General features: G+C 36.7%; 1 protein-coding gene across 1 annotated transcript in view; it reads left to right on the top strand.

Annotated features, from left to right (window-relative positions):
* ADAM9 (ADAM metallopeptidase domain 9) overlaps positions 1–15,555 on the top strand; it is a 147,088-nt gene that overhangs the window by 31,402 nt on the left and 100,131 nt on the right. Inside the window, 8 exon segments of the mRNA XM_030312588.1 lie at positions 3,630–3,663; positions 3,666–3,705; positions 5,057–5,252; positions 6,334–6,399; positions 8,917–8,986; positions 10,143–10,271; positions 10,274–10,310; positions 15,380–15,461. Coding sequence (XP_030168448.1) covers positions 3,630–3,663; positions 3,666–3,705; positions 5,057–5,252; positions 6,334–6,399; positions 8,917–8,986; positions 10,143–10,271; positions 10,274–10,310; positions 15,380–15,461 — 654 coding nt within the window.

Below are 15,555 nucleotides of genomic sequence, written 5' to 3'. Positions count from 1 at the left end.
GAGATTGACGTTTGCTCGTGATCAGAGTCAGGTTATGTACTTTTGGCAGGAATACCACCAAAGTGATACCGAATGGTCCTCAGTGTATCCTGTCAGGAAGCAGGGGCTGCATTTGTGCTGTTCCTGATGGTATTAATATTGATCATTTAGTTAAGGAATTGCCTGCCAGGTTCTCTTCTATAAAGTTACTGTTTTTGCCTTTTTAATTAATATTATGGTTAGACATTTTGAGACTAATATAAATATCCTGTTACTTCTCAAATTTTTACCCACTAGTGTTAGTATGTAGTAGTTGTCTAAATTAATGGTTATGATGGTTGTTAAAATGGTGATTTCTTAATTTCATTAGTGCTTCTGTATGAATTAGTGCTTTCTGTAAGGAAAAGATGTCCCTTCCCATTTATTTATATCAGTGCAGACTCATGGATTCTTACTTTTTCATGAGTGAGATTGAAAATCTGCATGTATGTGAGGGCATTTTTATGTTCTTTTGTGAATTGTCTGTTTATGTCTTTTGCCCAATTTTCCACTGGGTTTTCTTTTGTTGTTGTCCCTCTAAGATTTTGTTTTTTAAATTGCGGTATAATTGACATACATTTTACTGCCTTAGTTTCAGGTGTACAACATAATGATTTGATATTTGTATATATTGTGAAATGATCACCACTGTAAGTCTTGTTAATATCTGTTACCATAATAGTTAAAAATTTTTTTGTGTTTGTAGTGAGAACTTTTTAAGATTTATTCCCTTAGCAACTTTCAATTATACAATACAGCATTATTAACTGTAGTCACTATGCTGTCTTTAATCTAATTTTGAGTTAATTTTTATGTATGGTGTAAGATAGTGGTCTGGTTTCATTCTTTTGTATGTAGCTCTCCAGTTTTCTCAGGACCATTTATTTTTTTTATTTTTATTAAAAAAATTTTTTATTTTTATTTTTATTTTATATTTAATTTAATTTAATTTAATTTAATTTTATTTTTAACATTTATTTATTATTGAGAAACAGAGAGAGACAGAACATGAGCATGGGAGGGGCAAAGAGATGGGGAGACAGAATCTGAAACAGACTCTAGGCTCTGAGCTGTCAGCACAGAGTCCGATGTGGGCTCGAACTCAAAAACTGTGAGACTATGACCTCAGCTGAAGTCGTGATGGTCTTCACGACTTAACCAACTGAGCCACCAAGGTGCTCCTCTGAAGGACCATTTATTGAAGAGATTGGTATATTCTTGGCTCCCTTGTCAGAAATTAATTGATCATATATGTATGGGTTTATTTCTGGGCTCTCTGTTCCATTGATCTGTGTGTCTGTTTTTATGCCAACACCATACTGTTTTGATTCCTATAGCTTTGTAATATAGTTTGAAATTAGGGAGCATGATGCTTCTAGCTTTGCTCTTCTTTCTCAAGAAGAGGAAGGAGTGTCTTTATTCTATTTGGTGTTTTTTTGTGGTCCCAGACAAATCTTAGGATTATTTGTTTCATTTCTGTAAAAAATGCCATTGGAATTTTGATAAGAATTGCATTGAATCTGTAAGATTGTTTTGAGTAGTTTGGACATTTTGACAATATTAATTCTTCCAATCTGTGGTCATGGATTATCTTTCTGTTTATTTGTATCTTCAATTTCTTTCATTAATATCTTACCATTTTCTGTGTACAGGACCTTCCTCCTTAATTAAATTTGTATCTAGGTACTTTATTCTTTTTGATGGATATGGGATCGTTTTCTTAATCTTTCCTTCTGCTAGTTCATTATCAGTGAATAGAACCACAACAGATTTCTTTATATTGATTTTGTTTCCTGCAACTTTACTGAAATCATTTATTAGTTCTAACAGTTTTTTGGTGGGGACCTTAGGGTTTTCTATATATAATATCATGTCATGTGCAAATAGTGACAGTTTTACTTCTTCCTCTCTTCTGTTGGGTTTTTAATCTTTCCTCTTTGATATTTAAGAGTTCTTTATAGTTATTGTGTCTCTGATACAAGTTACAAATATTTTTTCCCAGTTTGTGTATTGTGTTTTGACTTTGTTTTTTGGTGTTTCTTGCCATATAAAAGCTTGAAAAACTTTTTATGTAGTAAAAATTATCAGTTTTTCTTTTATTGCGTCTATATTTCAAGTAATAGCCTTTCTCTATACCCACGTTAGAGAAGAATTCACTCATGTTTTCTTTTGGTTTTATATATGATTTTATTTTTAATGTTCAGACTCTTGATTCATTAAGATTTTCTTCCTATGCATGGTGTGAGGTACCGATCTAATTTTATCCTTTTATAAATGTCTAAGTGGACTGAGCACCATTTACTTAAAGGTGCATCCTTGCTGCATTGATTTGAGATGCCACTTTTATCACAAAAAGTTCCATGTGTACTTGGTCTATTTCAAGTCCCCAAATTCTGTTCCACTGGTTGTTATCCCAATGCACCACCAGTACTGTACTGTTGTTGTTTTTTTTTAATTTTTTTTTGACGTTATTTTTGAGAGAGAGAGAGAGCAGGGGAGGGGCAGAGAGAGAGGGAGACACAGAATTTGAAGCAGGCTCCAGGCTCTGAGCTGTCAGCACGGAGCCCAATGCAGGGCTTGAACTCACGAGCCGTGAGATCATGACCTGAGCCGAAGTCTGACGTTCAGTCGACTGAGCCACTCAGGCGTCCCTGTACTGTTTTAATATAAGGCCTTGTGATACATCTTAATGTTACCTAACAACCACCTCCCCCACCCACCTTAGCTTTTTTTTTTTTTTTTTTTGTGCTTTGAAATTGTTTTAAAGAGGACAAGATCTCATCATGCAGTAAAAAAATCTGATATTAGTAAGTGATATTATGCTTGTGTTTCCACTGGCCAATTTCTTCCTCAAAATTAACGATAAAGGCTCTTTAGTTTTTTTAAGATGGCTAAATGTAAAACTAATAATAATATAATCAATATATAGTTAAGAAGAAAAAATCATCTGGTCAAAATTACTTTTTTACCACATACTGATTTTGTTCCCGCCTTGGCATCATTGGCTTGTCACAAGGTCCCCTTCTGTATTAGGTGTCATGTGGCTGCTATTGCTTCTTGGATTGACTGTGATCTAAAATGTTAAATATGTTATGGGGCACCTGGGTGGCTCAGTCAGTTAAGTGTCTGACTTCAGCTCAGGTCATGATCTTGTAGTTTGTGAGTTCGAGCCTCGCATCAGGCTCTGTGCTGACAGCTCTGAGCTTGGAGCCTGCTTTGGATTCTGTGTGTCTCTGTCTCAGCCCCTCCCCTGCTCGTACTCACTCTCTCTCTCTCTCTCTCTCTCTCTCTCTCTCTCTCAAAAATAAGCATTAAAAAAAATGTTAAACATGATATAGTGGTGTCTTGTTCTGCTTCTAGGCTTAATGGTTATTGGGATAGAGCTCTTTGTGCTTAGTATCCTCTGGAAATCTGCCTAAATATTTGTATCCTTGTATAGGAGGGCAGTAGATAATCTGAAGATAATCCGAAGAATGCCATGTAATAAGATGCCAGTGATATGAACAAAATTGTTAGTTTACTGACCTGAAATAATTTTATTAGCTCTATAATTTCTGTGATGATTTAGCAATGTAACAGTATTTGAAGATAATACAGTTTTTATCATTTAGAATCATTGTCATTATCGGGGCTATGTGGAGGGAGTTATAATTCATCCATTGCTCTGAGCGACTGTTTTGGACTCAGGTAAGGAATTTTCTTTATCATTTTTTTCCTTCTATTTCTTACCCCTTTCCCTATCTCTGTTTCCAAATCAAGTCATTTGGGGGAATTAACAATATTAGATTTACTTTGGTATTGCTGAAGGTCTTTAGAGCTATGTATCAGATATCATTCTTGGCATGTTTATTTAAGAAAATATTACAGTGGTGAGTTTCAATATCCAAAGAGAAAATTTCGTTGTTTGAGATTGCTAAGTAATTTTGCTATTAAAAAACATACTTTAAGTCTGAGTAGTACTTTATGTTTACACAATGTTCACCTATATTTCATTTAAGTCTCACAGTGCCTGTGAAAAGGGGCTCATATCTCCATATTTAGGTGATTAAGCAAACTGGGATTTAGAGAAATTGTACCACATATTGAAGTAAAGTGATAATAATATTAAAATTACATTTGTTGAGGGCCTGGCAATATGATGCTGTGCTGTTTGGTTGATTACGTGATTGATTGAACTAATAAATATTACTTTTAATTCTCAAACCAGCTGTATAAATGGCTATAATTATCTCCATTTAAGTAATAACACTTACACTTACTGTGTGCCAGGCAATGTGCTAAGTATTTCACACTTATTAAATAATTTCGTTTCCAGAACAGCCCCACGTAGAATGTAACATAGAGAAGAGGTGTTAAATCATTGCTAGTAGGAACATAAAGAAGAGGTGTTAAATCCCGTAGCTAGTAGGAAACTTTTGGGATTCAAACTCTGGTTCTTTGGCTCCAGACTTCATACTTCTAGCCACTCCTCTGTATTGCCTTCCATTATACAGCAGTCACTTGGAGAGATAACTGACTTTCAGGGGAGTGACGTTAGTAACTAGCAGTCTTGAGCTTTATATTTAGGTCTGCGTGATTCTAAAACCTAGTATTTTTCTCTAGGTAGCAGGGTATAGAGAAACAAACTAACAGTCTGAGATTGGAAAAACAGAGAGATTGGGCATTAGGACTTTATTTCAGATGTTCTGACTCCCTGTTTGAGTCTTCACTAGAATTCCCTGCTTACTCTTGACAGGGGTCCCTTTGACCAAAATGCTTCTAGGAATACGTCAACTACAGTTGTGGGCACTGTGCCTTTGTACATGTGTCATGGTGCTGCTGGGTTGAGAGAGGCATGTGCCTCTTCTAGTGTATTTCATTAACTCATTTGAGTTTATGGCATTATTTTCATTGCTTCTCTTGTCATCCACAGACTGTTGGGCTGTTCTTTTCTTAAACATGTTAAGCACTGGGACTTGATTTCGTGTTTTCTAATTTCTTTTCCTGTGTATTATTTTCTTCATTCTTAAAAATTGTGTACGTGTAATGCGACACTTAGAGGAATGCTACATATAGAGAATGTGAGTTACGGGATCGAACCCCTACAAAATAGCTCTCGTTTTGAGCACATCTTTTATCGAATGGATCATGTCCACAAAGAGCCTCTGAAATGTGGGGTTTCCAACAAGGATATAGAGAAAGAAACCACAGACTATGAAGAAGAAGAGCCTCCTAGGATTACTCAGCTACTTCGAGTAAGGAAATATGTTTCTTCATGGCCCAGACTAAAGGTGTTAAAAAATCATGTATTTTGCATCACACCAATACTTATTATTGTTTTGTTTTTGCCAACTATGTGCCAGATGTTGTGGTAGCTACTGGGGAATAAAAAGATGCAGTTCCTTCCACCAAGTCGAACATAGTCAAGCTTCTATGTGTTTTAGAAATTAGGGCTTAGATCTTAAACGATACTTATATACGTATTTTTTACCACTGCTGCATTATAGTCCATTACACTGTCTTTCAGAGAGCAGTTTATTTAGATACCTTTTACACAAACAGAATGGGGATTCTTGAGTGCTAGATTGAAGAAACAGAGAGAGATCGGGCATTATGACTTATTTCAGAGGTCTTGCAGGGACACTTGTATCCCAGTTTTGAGTCTTCACTAGAATTCACTGCTTACTCTTGGCAAGGGTCTCGCTGACCCAGGTGTTTCTAGGAATAGGTCAGCTACAGTTGTCTGTGCCTTTCTATATGTGTCATGGTGCTGCTGGGTTGGGAAAGGGCATGTGCCAGTTTATGGCATTGTTTTCATTGCCTCTTCAGCTGTCCACTCTTTTTAGCTTTAATCATTGGAAAACATTCAAGTTTTTGCCCAATTCTGCACTACATATGAATTTCTGAAAATCACAGAATTAGTCACTTTTTGAAGTGGCAACCTTGTCCTTACTTCTGCTCTGGGTTCTTATATTCTTATAATATTATAATTATTATATTTGTTTTTTCCACTCTTAACACAGTAATGGGGTTTCCCATTAAAGTGTGTGTGGGTGTGTATAATTGTCAATATTAGAAAATCAGTAATTCTCCTTGGAAACCTGAATACCTCATATTATCTTTACCTAGGATTTTTCGGAGATTAGTACAGAGAGCAGTTACCACTTAAAACAACAGCAACACGTTTTTGGCTTTAATGATCTGTGTGAAGTAAACTAATCGTATGATGTTTTAAGGGACTAGAGATTAGAGTAAGACCACTATATATAAAAATCATGTAGTGTTATAACTTTTTTTTGTTGTTTTTTGCCTTTATGATGTTTGTGTTTTTGACAGAGAAGAAGAGCTATCCTGCCACAGACCCGCTATGTGGAGCTGTTCATTGTCGTAGACAAGGAAAGGGTAGGATTGGTGACAGTTTTTCTTCTTTTTCATGAAAAGCAGATGAGAAGTGAGCATCCCATGAAAGAAACATAAAATGTGATATATTTGTGTTGATTTTTCTTAAATGTAATTTAAAACTAGAATGACTTTCGTCCTTTAAACATGCTTGATATTCATAATCCCCCCAGAAGCCAAATGTAGTGAATGAGAGTACATCTAACTATTTTTTACTGGTGATTCCCCCCCCCCCTTTGTTCTTTTGGGTGATTTGCTTAATTTCTTAAGTGTAACTGTTCTGCCTTTTTCAGATGACTTTAAAGGATTGTGTTGAAAAACCACTTAATCAGATACTACTTTGTTGCCTAATAAAATTGCTTTGCTTTTTAGAATTTCAGCTAACCTGTACTTCCCTTTAAGAGACGGAAAACTTCCAAGTCATGGCATGCTTTAGAAGGGAATCGAGGAGAGTACTTGATCTTAGTATTTACTATTAATTTCTGTGTTCAGGATAACACCAGGGATTTTTGATATTTAAGAATTGTGCTTAACTTAACTAAGTAATAGGTCTATTTCAGCATTTATAGGATTATCAGTTTTAGATATAGCTGCTGTTTAATTTACCATATAGATTATTTTAAATGTTTTGTCTGACTTTTACTGTCAGCTTTGTTGTTTGTGTGAAAAGGTTGTTTGTAGAAACTTAGCAATATTAGCAGTTTCCTTCCTGTAAGCTGCAGAGACAGTTAGAGGATTTTTATGGTTTAAGAAAAACCTCTTATTGTGTGTAGGTTGGAAATAAATAAGCTGTGTTTATTAATAGATAGAAATGTATTCAGATTTGTTCATTATAAGTTCCTAACCCTCAAGTGGTAGACGGAAAAAGCACAGGGAGTATGACGAAGCATGAACTTTGCACCAGATAATGGATAAAAAGTTTCTGGAGAATGTTTGGGACAAGTGACAAAAATAGAGATTTGAGATGTTTTTATTTATTACTCATTCCAGATAGATTTGTTATGTACTGCTGGAAACTGGTTCAAAATAAGAATGGTTCCATTTAAATCAAACCTTGTCAGATATATTAGATTTTTTGTTTGTTTAGGAGAATCATGATAAAATGCCCAACTGGTAAGATCTGATATATTCTGATATTAATGCTCTTATCTTAGAACAAAACCATACATTCTTTTAAAATTTTCTTTTTGTTATTTAGTTGGTCATATTAAAATAATGTTAAAATAGACATTTGAATTGGGGCGACTGAGTGGCTCAGTCGGTTAAGCATCCAACTCTTGGTTTGGCTCAGGTCATGATCTTATGGTTTGTGGGTTCGAGCCCCGTGTTGGCCTCTGCACTGACAACATGGAGCCTGCTTGGAATTCTCTCTCCCTCTCTCTCTGCCCCTCCCCCACTCATGCTGTCTCTCCCAAAATAAATAAATGAAACTCACAAACAAAAAAGACATTTGGGGGGGCGCCTGGGTGGCGCAGTCGGTTAAGCGTCCGACTTCAGCCAGGTCACGATCTTGCGGTCCGTGAGTTCGAGCCCCGCATCAGGCTCTGGGCTGATGGCTCAGAGCCTGGAGCCTGTTTCCGATTCTGTGTCTCCCTCTCTCTCTGCCCCTCCCCCATTCATGCTCTGTCTCTCTCTGTCCCAAAAATAAATAAACGTTGAAAAAAAAATTAAAAAAAAAAAAAAAAAAAAGACATTTGGATTTAGCCAGGTCTTGAAGAAAAGAATAGGTCATATCAACTGTTTGTTTTAATATGGTTAAACTTTTAAATATCTATTTTGTCTACATGTAATGTCTCTATTGGTAAACATTGGTTAATCTCATTATTAATTTAGCCCAGAGTTTAGAAGTTATTTACTGATAATGTCTTTAGCCTAAGGGAAAAAAAGGTCAGAAAATCTGTTAAATTGTTTTTATTCCTTTATCTGTGCATTTTGATTGTTTTATTTTTATGTATTTCATTTTATTTTTTTCATTTCATTTGATTTCATTAAGAGAGAGAGAGAGCCTGAGTTTGAGTAGGGGAGAGGAGCAGAGGTAGAGCAAGAGAATCTTGAGCAGGCTCCATACTCAGTGTGGAGCCCGATGTGAGGCTTGATCCCATGACCTGTGCCAAAATCAAGAGTCAGATACTAAACTGACTAAGCCACCCAGGCTTCCTGCATTTTGATTGTTTTAAACACTACCTTTATAAAATTTAGTTTGGAAACCATTTTTGCATTGAAATGAGTAAAAGGGACATTAAAGAGAAAATTCATTTTAAAATTATGCTAATTTGGAGTGAATAAAGACTTCAGTAATAATAAGTCTTATTACTTATTTCACACTTGAACCTGTTTTCTTTTATTCGTATTTAACACTAAAATGTATCCCTTAGATTTATTAATTTAAAATGCAGGTGAATGTCTAAATGCCTCCATTTTTGTTCAGAGGAAATATTTGGGATTCTTATCTTCGTTGTAACAGATTATGGAAATTTTTTCATAACTTGGTGAAAATGATTTTCCTTTCTTGCTTTTCAGTATGACATGATGGGAAGAAATCAGACTGCGGTGAGAGAAGAGATGATCCGTTTAGCAAACTACTTGGATAGTGTAAGTTGTGTTTTCTATTCCTGGGATTATTCTAGCCTGTCTTTCACAGTTTCAGAGCAGAATTAAAAAATTGTTCATTTCAGGGGTTTTGCTTTCTAGATTGTTTTGTAACATTTTTATGTTTGAAAGGAATGTATGATTGTACAAAGACTTGGAGACAAGCAAGAGATTTCTTTCATATTAGGATCTATTTATCCTCAGGGTAGATAGGCTAAGGTACTTTGGCATTATGAAAAGATCTTTGAATTTGTACTCAATCTTATTTTGATTAAGGCTGCCTCCTTCTCTGAAATCATGATATGACTCTGTGTGTGTGTGTGTGAGAGAGAAAGAGAGAGGGGGGGTGGGGGGAGAGAGGGAATAGAGAGAGAGAGATATAGAGAGAGAGAGCGGAGAGAGAGAGAGAGAATGCAGTAGGGCGAGCAAGATGGAAGGAGGAAGGAGAGAAATTTGGTTGAGACTTTGGAGTACGTTCACCCATTGAGAGATACTGAAGAAGTAGTATATGTTCTTATAAGATCATTCACCTATAAGGTTTTTCCCTGAGTGAATATCACACTTAATAATAATGATGAGGACAATAGTGTTCTACTGAGTACTTATAATATGAGACAGTGCTTTATATTTATTGTTCTTTATTCCTCACAGTATCATCTATAAAATTAAAAATGGGTCCTTAGTGCATTATCTGAAATCTTTGGGGTGCGTGTAATTAGAATTTTAGATAAAAACTGTAGAAAGGTAATATGGTTCCCATGTATTGCTAACACCTCTAACAGGATCTTGTGGTAGCACTTTGTTATCAAACTCATTGATAGTCCTGTAGTGAAGTGTATGAATATTTACATTAAGTGAGATAACAATACAGGACTATAAATAGACTTGCATTAGTTGAGGGCAATGTTGGAAACAAATTTACCAAAAAACTTAAAATTTTCAGTTTTGTCAGATTTTGGAATGGAAGATAAAAAAGGATGTTGAACTTCTGTTACTTTTATTTTATGAATGGGGAAACCGAGACCCTTGAGAGATTAGAATCTCATTATACTGAAGGAAATGTTTTTAAGTAGTTGTGGTTATTTCATCATAAGTTTAAAGATAGTCTCATATTCTTTAATATATTTTATATACTTTCATTTGTGTTTTCTTTCTAGATGTATATTTGTTGAATATTCGAATTGTGTTAGTTGGGCGGGAGATTTGGACAAATGGAAACCTGATCAACATAATTGGAGGTGCTGGTGATGTGTTGGGGAACTTTGTACAGTGGCGGGAAAAGTTTCTCATACACGTCGGAGACACGACAGTGCACAGCTAGTTCTGTAAGTGATTTTTAAAAAAGTACTATTAATGAAATGGTCAGAATAACTTTTGCTTATCTTTTTCTATTAGAATCATGTTTTCTTAAGGTTTTTGAGTGTTCATTTGCATAAGGAGAACTTGTATGACACCTCACAAGTTACACTAAGATAATGAGACTTCTCTTCTGTGTTGGATTCCCTGTCACCTTGTCCCATGTCATTCCTCTTTCTTGGATTTACTCTTCACTTTTGGTGTAGCATGTTTTTTAGTTTCTTCTTATGAAAGGATATATGGAAAGAAAAAACTTTTGGCTTTTTACATGTCAGAAAATGTGTTTACCGTCTCAGAAGAGAATTTAAGAATTACATCAATGTGACCTCGTATCATCCCAGAGCCTGAGTAACTCAGTCTTTCCACGGTGTGCTTTACAGTTTGCCTTGTAACTTTTTTATTCTTTGGCTGTGTGTAAAATGCTAGGCATGCAATCTTTTTCCTTGAGAATTTTGAAGGCATGGCTCTTATCTTTTGACTTCCAGTATCACTGTTGAGAAGCCTTAACCCATTCTGATAACGGATCCTTTGTTTATAGGTTTGTTTTCCTCCTTCTCTGGAAACTTGTAGGATCTTCTCTTGGTTCCCAGGCTTCTGAATTTTCCTGATGATATGCTTCGGTGTAGGTCTTTTATCGCTCATCCTGCTGTGTTCTTAGTGGGTCATTTCAGTCTTGAAACTCATGTCCTGCAATTTTAAGAATTGTTTTCAAATTATTTTATAGATGATTTGATCCTCTTTATGTTTATTCTTTGTTCTCTTCTAAGCTTTCTATTGGGTTTTTTAAATTTCTGCTATCTTATTTTTAATGTTCAGTAGATCTTTTTGTTCCTTTTAATTTTTTTATATAATCAAGTACTGATTTCATGGATATAATAATTTTTTTGCTCTCTTTGAGATATTACTGATACATGTTTTAAAAATTTTCTTCTTTTACACAGCATCTTCATGGTACCATAATAAAACTTAAACTTATATAACTCACTTAATACAAACACATTCCAAAACTTACAGCAAAACCCTCATTTAAAACTATTTAAGGGATGCCTGGGTGGCTCAGTCGGGTAGCGTCTGACTTCGGCTTAGGTCATGATCTCATGGTTCGTGAGTTCAAGCCCCACATTGGGTTCTGTGCTGACAGCTCAGAGCCTGGAGCCTGCTTCGGATTCTGTGTCTCCCTCTCTTTCTGTTCCTCCCCTGCTCATGCTCTGTCTTTCTCTGTCTCTCAAAAATAAATAAATGTTAAAAAAAATTAAAACTATTTAAAACATTTCATTCTTCTTAAAAGTTATCTGACTTGAGGGGCGCCTGGACAGCTCAGTTGGTTAAATGTCCAACTTCGGCTCAGGTCATGATCTTAGAGTTCATGGATTTGAGCCCTGCATTGGGCTCTGTGCTGTTAGCTCAGAGCCTAGAGCCTTCTTTGGTTTCTGTGTCTCCCTCTCCACTGCGCGCGCGCTCTCTCTCTCTCTCTCTCTCCCCCTCCCTCTCTCTCCCTCCCTGTCTCTCTCTTTCTCTCTCTCTCTCTCTCAAAAAAATGAATAAACATTAAAAATTTTTTTTTTTAAGTTTTCTGGCTTGAGGGCTTGCAGTTTTGAAGGCCTTAGCCTGCTGTAGCATCCTTTGCCCGGCAAAATAATAAAGCTATTATTCCTCTTTATTTCCCACAACCTCCTAAAAAACGTTTTCTAACTTGATAGGCTGGCTTCTTGCAGAAAAATGTTCTAATTTATATATTTTGCCTCCTTCAGTGTCGAGAGTACCTAAAACTCATAATTTTTTCCAAGGAGAAATTTCCTTTGATTTCTTTTTTTGTTATGGGAGTTAATTTAGAGCAAGGCACTGAAAATGCCAAAATAATTTTTTATAGCCCTATACTCACAAAGCCTGGGTCGTGACCTTTTTATTAATTTTTAGTAATATGGCACTTGCAAGTATCCTGGCAGTGAGCATGCCTTCTAATTCACAAAGGGCCAGAAAGAACAGGCCTCCAGCACATTCTCCATACCTTGTCCAACCAAACCTACCAAGCTATCTTTTCTTCTCTATCTGGTATCCATCTGTAATGTTAGAGGCATTTCCCAAATGTTTGATGACTTCTGGTTGTGTTTTTGGTTAAGAATGGGATACTAAAGAGCCTTTTGGAAGCACTGAGTACATGAGTGGGGCTTGGACACTATGGCATTAAGTAGAGGTGATCTGGCTAAAGTGTTTTCCTTGGCCATCTCTTTATGTCAGTATCTCTGGTCCTCTTCTCCTTGCTGGTCAGATGCCCCAGAGAAAGATATATTCATTCATTTATAATATATTTATAGGTGTATACGCTAGGCACTGGGGATAGCAATGAATAAAGTAGGCAAAAATTCTCTATTTTAAAATGTTAACAATTTTTTTTAACATTTTAAATTTATTTTGAGAGATAAGGAGCAAGCAGAGGAGGGGCAGAGCGAGGGAAGACAATCCCAAGCAGGCTCCATGCTGTCAGCACATAGCCTGATATGGGGCTCAAACTCACAAACTGTGAGATCATGACCTGAGGCGAAATCAAGAGTTGGATACTTAACTGACTGAGCCACCCAGGTGCCCCAAACTGTTTTAAATTTTTAAGCAGTTTTATTGAGGTAAAACTGATGAAGATTAAACTGCACATATTTAAAGTGTACATTTTGATGAATTTTGACATATGTATATAACCACTTAACTGTCACCATGATCAAGATAATAAACATCCAGTCCCTCTAAAAGTCTCCTTGGTCCCTTTGTAATCCAATCTCCTTTCCCCTCCAAAAATGTTCCCTCCCCAGGCAACCGCTAATCTTTTTCCTGTTAATGTGGGTTAATTTACACTTTCTAGACTTTTCTGTAAGGAAAATAATACAGTTTTATTGTTTTTGTCCAGACAAAGTTCTTGCTTTCATGGAGTCCATATTCTGGTGATGGAGATTGGCCATAAATGAGATAAATGAGTGTGTATAATGTATTAAATACTAGTAAGTGGTAAGGAGGAAAAATAAAGCAGGGAAGGTAGAAGTAAAAGTATTGGAAGCGTGTAACTACACTTACGGTGGTGAGCATTTCATAATGTATAATTATTCAGTCACTGTGCTGTAGCCCTGAAACTAATATGTCAGTGATAGTTCAAGTAAAAAAGTGGCAAAATGAAGTACTGGTCTGCAGTGAATTGGAAATTAAAGAAAAAATTACTGTTCCTTTCCCCTAGTTTGAGTGGCACTGCCTGAGCTGATGCATGAGGCTGAATTCTCCACCTCCTTGCCTTTGTTTTAGCCACTGAAAGCCAAGGTGCTGGCATCTGCCTTTATCACTGGAAGGAGTTGCCTACCTTGGCTTGTTTGTGAAGACTGGTACAGAAAGAACCTTTGTGAGCTTGGGCATGTCGTGTGACCTCTGTCATATGTAAATTTGTGATGATGGACCCAGACATACAACACACTCTCTTGGTTTCTGATTTTTTGTCATCATGTGAAGGAATAAGTACCTCTTTTTTCCTGTAGGTGCATGTCTCCCAGGAAGGTTAAGGTGACAACCATTGAAGCTCATATTCTGACTTAGAATCTAGGAAATGTTTGAAGAAACTTAGGAGCCACAATATTTGCACTGAAGGCTCAGCTCTTGGTGACATGAAGATACATTTCTTTTCTTTCATTTCTCTCTAATTAGAGCCTGCTTACCTGCTTGCCTTACAGGGAAGAAAGGGCCAGGATGGTATAGTTATGGAGGGCAGTCAGTATGGACTCAGATAGCATTACGTCAAGCTCCAGTTACCTAACAGTAAAGATACAACTTCCCTGAGCCTCAGTTGCTAAATCTGTTCAGTGGGTACCATGATTTTTATGTAGTAAGGTTTCAGGATCGAATGATATTATTTTTGTGAAGCACTTGTGAAGGCTTAAATACATTGTGTTGTTATTATTTTTTTTATTCAATAGTTGAGTACCTGTCAAAAAAAAAAAGTATTGGAGGAGTGAGGTTGGAGTGGTGAGGGAAGGCCGCGATGGGAAGACTTTTGAGTAAAGACCTAAAGAGGTGAGGGAATGAGTTAGGGATATAACTGGTCAAAGAGTTCCAGGTGGAGAAAATTGGTCCTGAGATATGAGCGTGTCTGGGATGATTGGGAACCACATGGAGGCCACTGTGGTTCTTTGGTTCCATGTGCTTCCTGCCCTGAAGCCTCTTGTGTACATATTTCATTGATGTGTTACCTGTCTCTCCTCTTTAGAATTTTTGAAAAAATAATTGTAATGCGTTTTCGGAAGATTTTTCACCTCGAGGGAAGAGAAAAACTTGGCTTGGTATCTAAAACATATCTTCATTTGTTTGAAAAAATGAATTTGTGATGTTAATCTCGTTCTCTGATAATAAAAATGAAGTAAGACTTAATTGTATTCTGATTAAAAAAACTTTTTTTTTAACGTTTATTCACCTTTGAGAGACAGACAGAGCACCGTGGGGGAGGGGCAGAGAGAGAGGGAGACACAGAATCCGAAGCAGGCTCCAGGCTCTGAGCTGTCAGCACAGAGCCCAACATGGGGCTTGAACCCACGAACCGTGAGATCATGACTTGATCCGAAGTTGGACGCTTAACCAGCTGAGCCATCCAGGTGCCCCAGTTGTATTCTGATTTTTTTTTCAAAAAAATTTTTTTTAAATGTTTGTTTATTTTTGAGACAGAGACAGAGCATGAGCGGAGGAGGGTAGAGACACACACACACACACACACACACACACACAGAATCCGAAGCAGGCTCCAGGCTCTGAGCTGTCAGCACAGAGCCCGATGTGGGGCTTGAACTCACGAGCTGTGAGATCATGACCTGAGCTGAAGTCAGACACCCAACTGACTGAGCCACCCAGATGCCCCTGTATTCTGATTTTAAAATGTTAGTTATCTTTGCCATTTTTCTTCCAGTTTTTGTAGGTTCTACCAATCCAGTTTAAACTTACCCAAAGAAATAAAAGCAGTGTGTTCCTTTTCCCCACCAAGTATATGTTCTAACTTTAACTTTTTGTTTTCATTTAGGAAGAAAGGTTTTGGTGGGACTGCGGGAATGGCATTTGTGGGAACAGTGTGTTCAAGGAGCCACGCAGGTGGGATTAATGTGGTACGTTTTTGTTCTTGATATTTAACTTTGGACACCTGCATTAGGACAGTGTCAAGCATTTCTCTGCATTACTTCCTCCCCTATTCCTTAAAAC

Source organism: Lynx canadensis, chromosome B1 (genome assembly GCF_007474595.2).
Source record: "Lynx canadensis isolate LIC74 chromosome B1, mLynCan4.pri.v2, whole genome shotgun sequence".
NCBI classification, from domain to species: Eukaryota; Metazoa; Chordata; class Mammalia; order Carnivora; family Felidae; genus Lynx; species Lynx canadensis.
The sequence above is the reverse complement of the archived record's forward strand: the minus strand, read 5'-3'. Positions and strand labels throughout refer to the sequence as shown.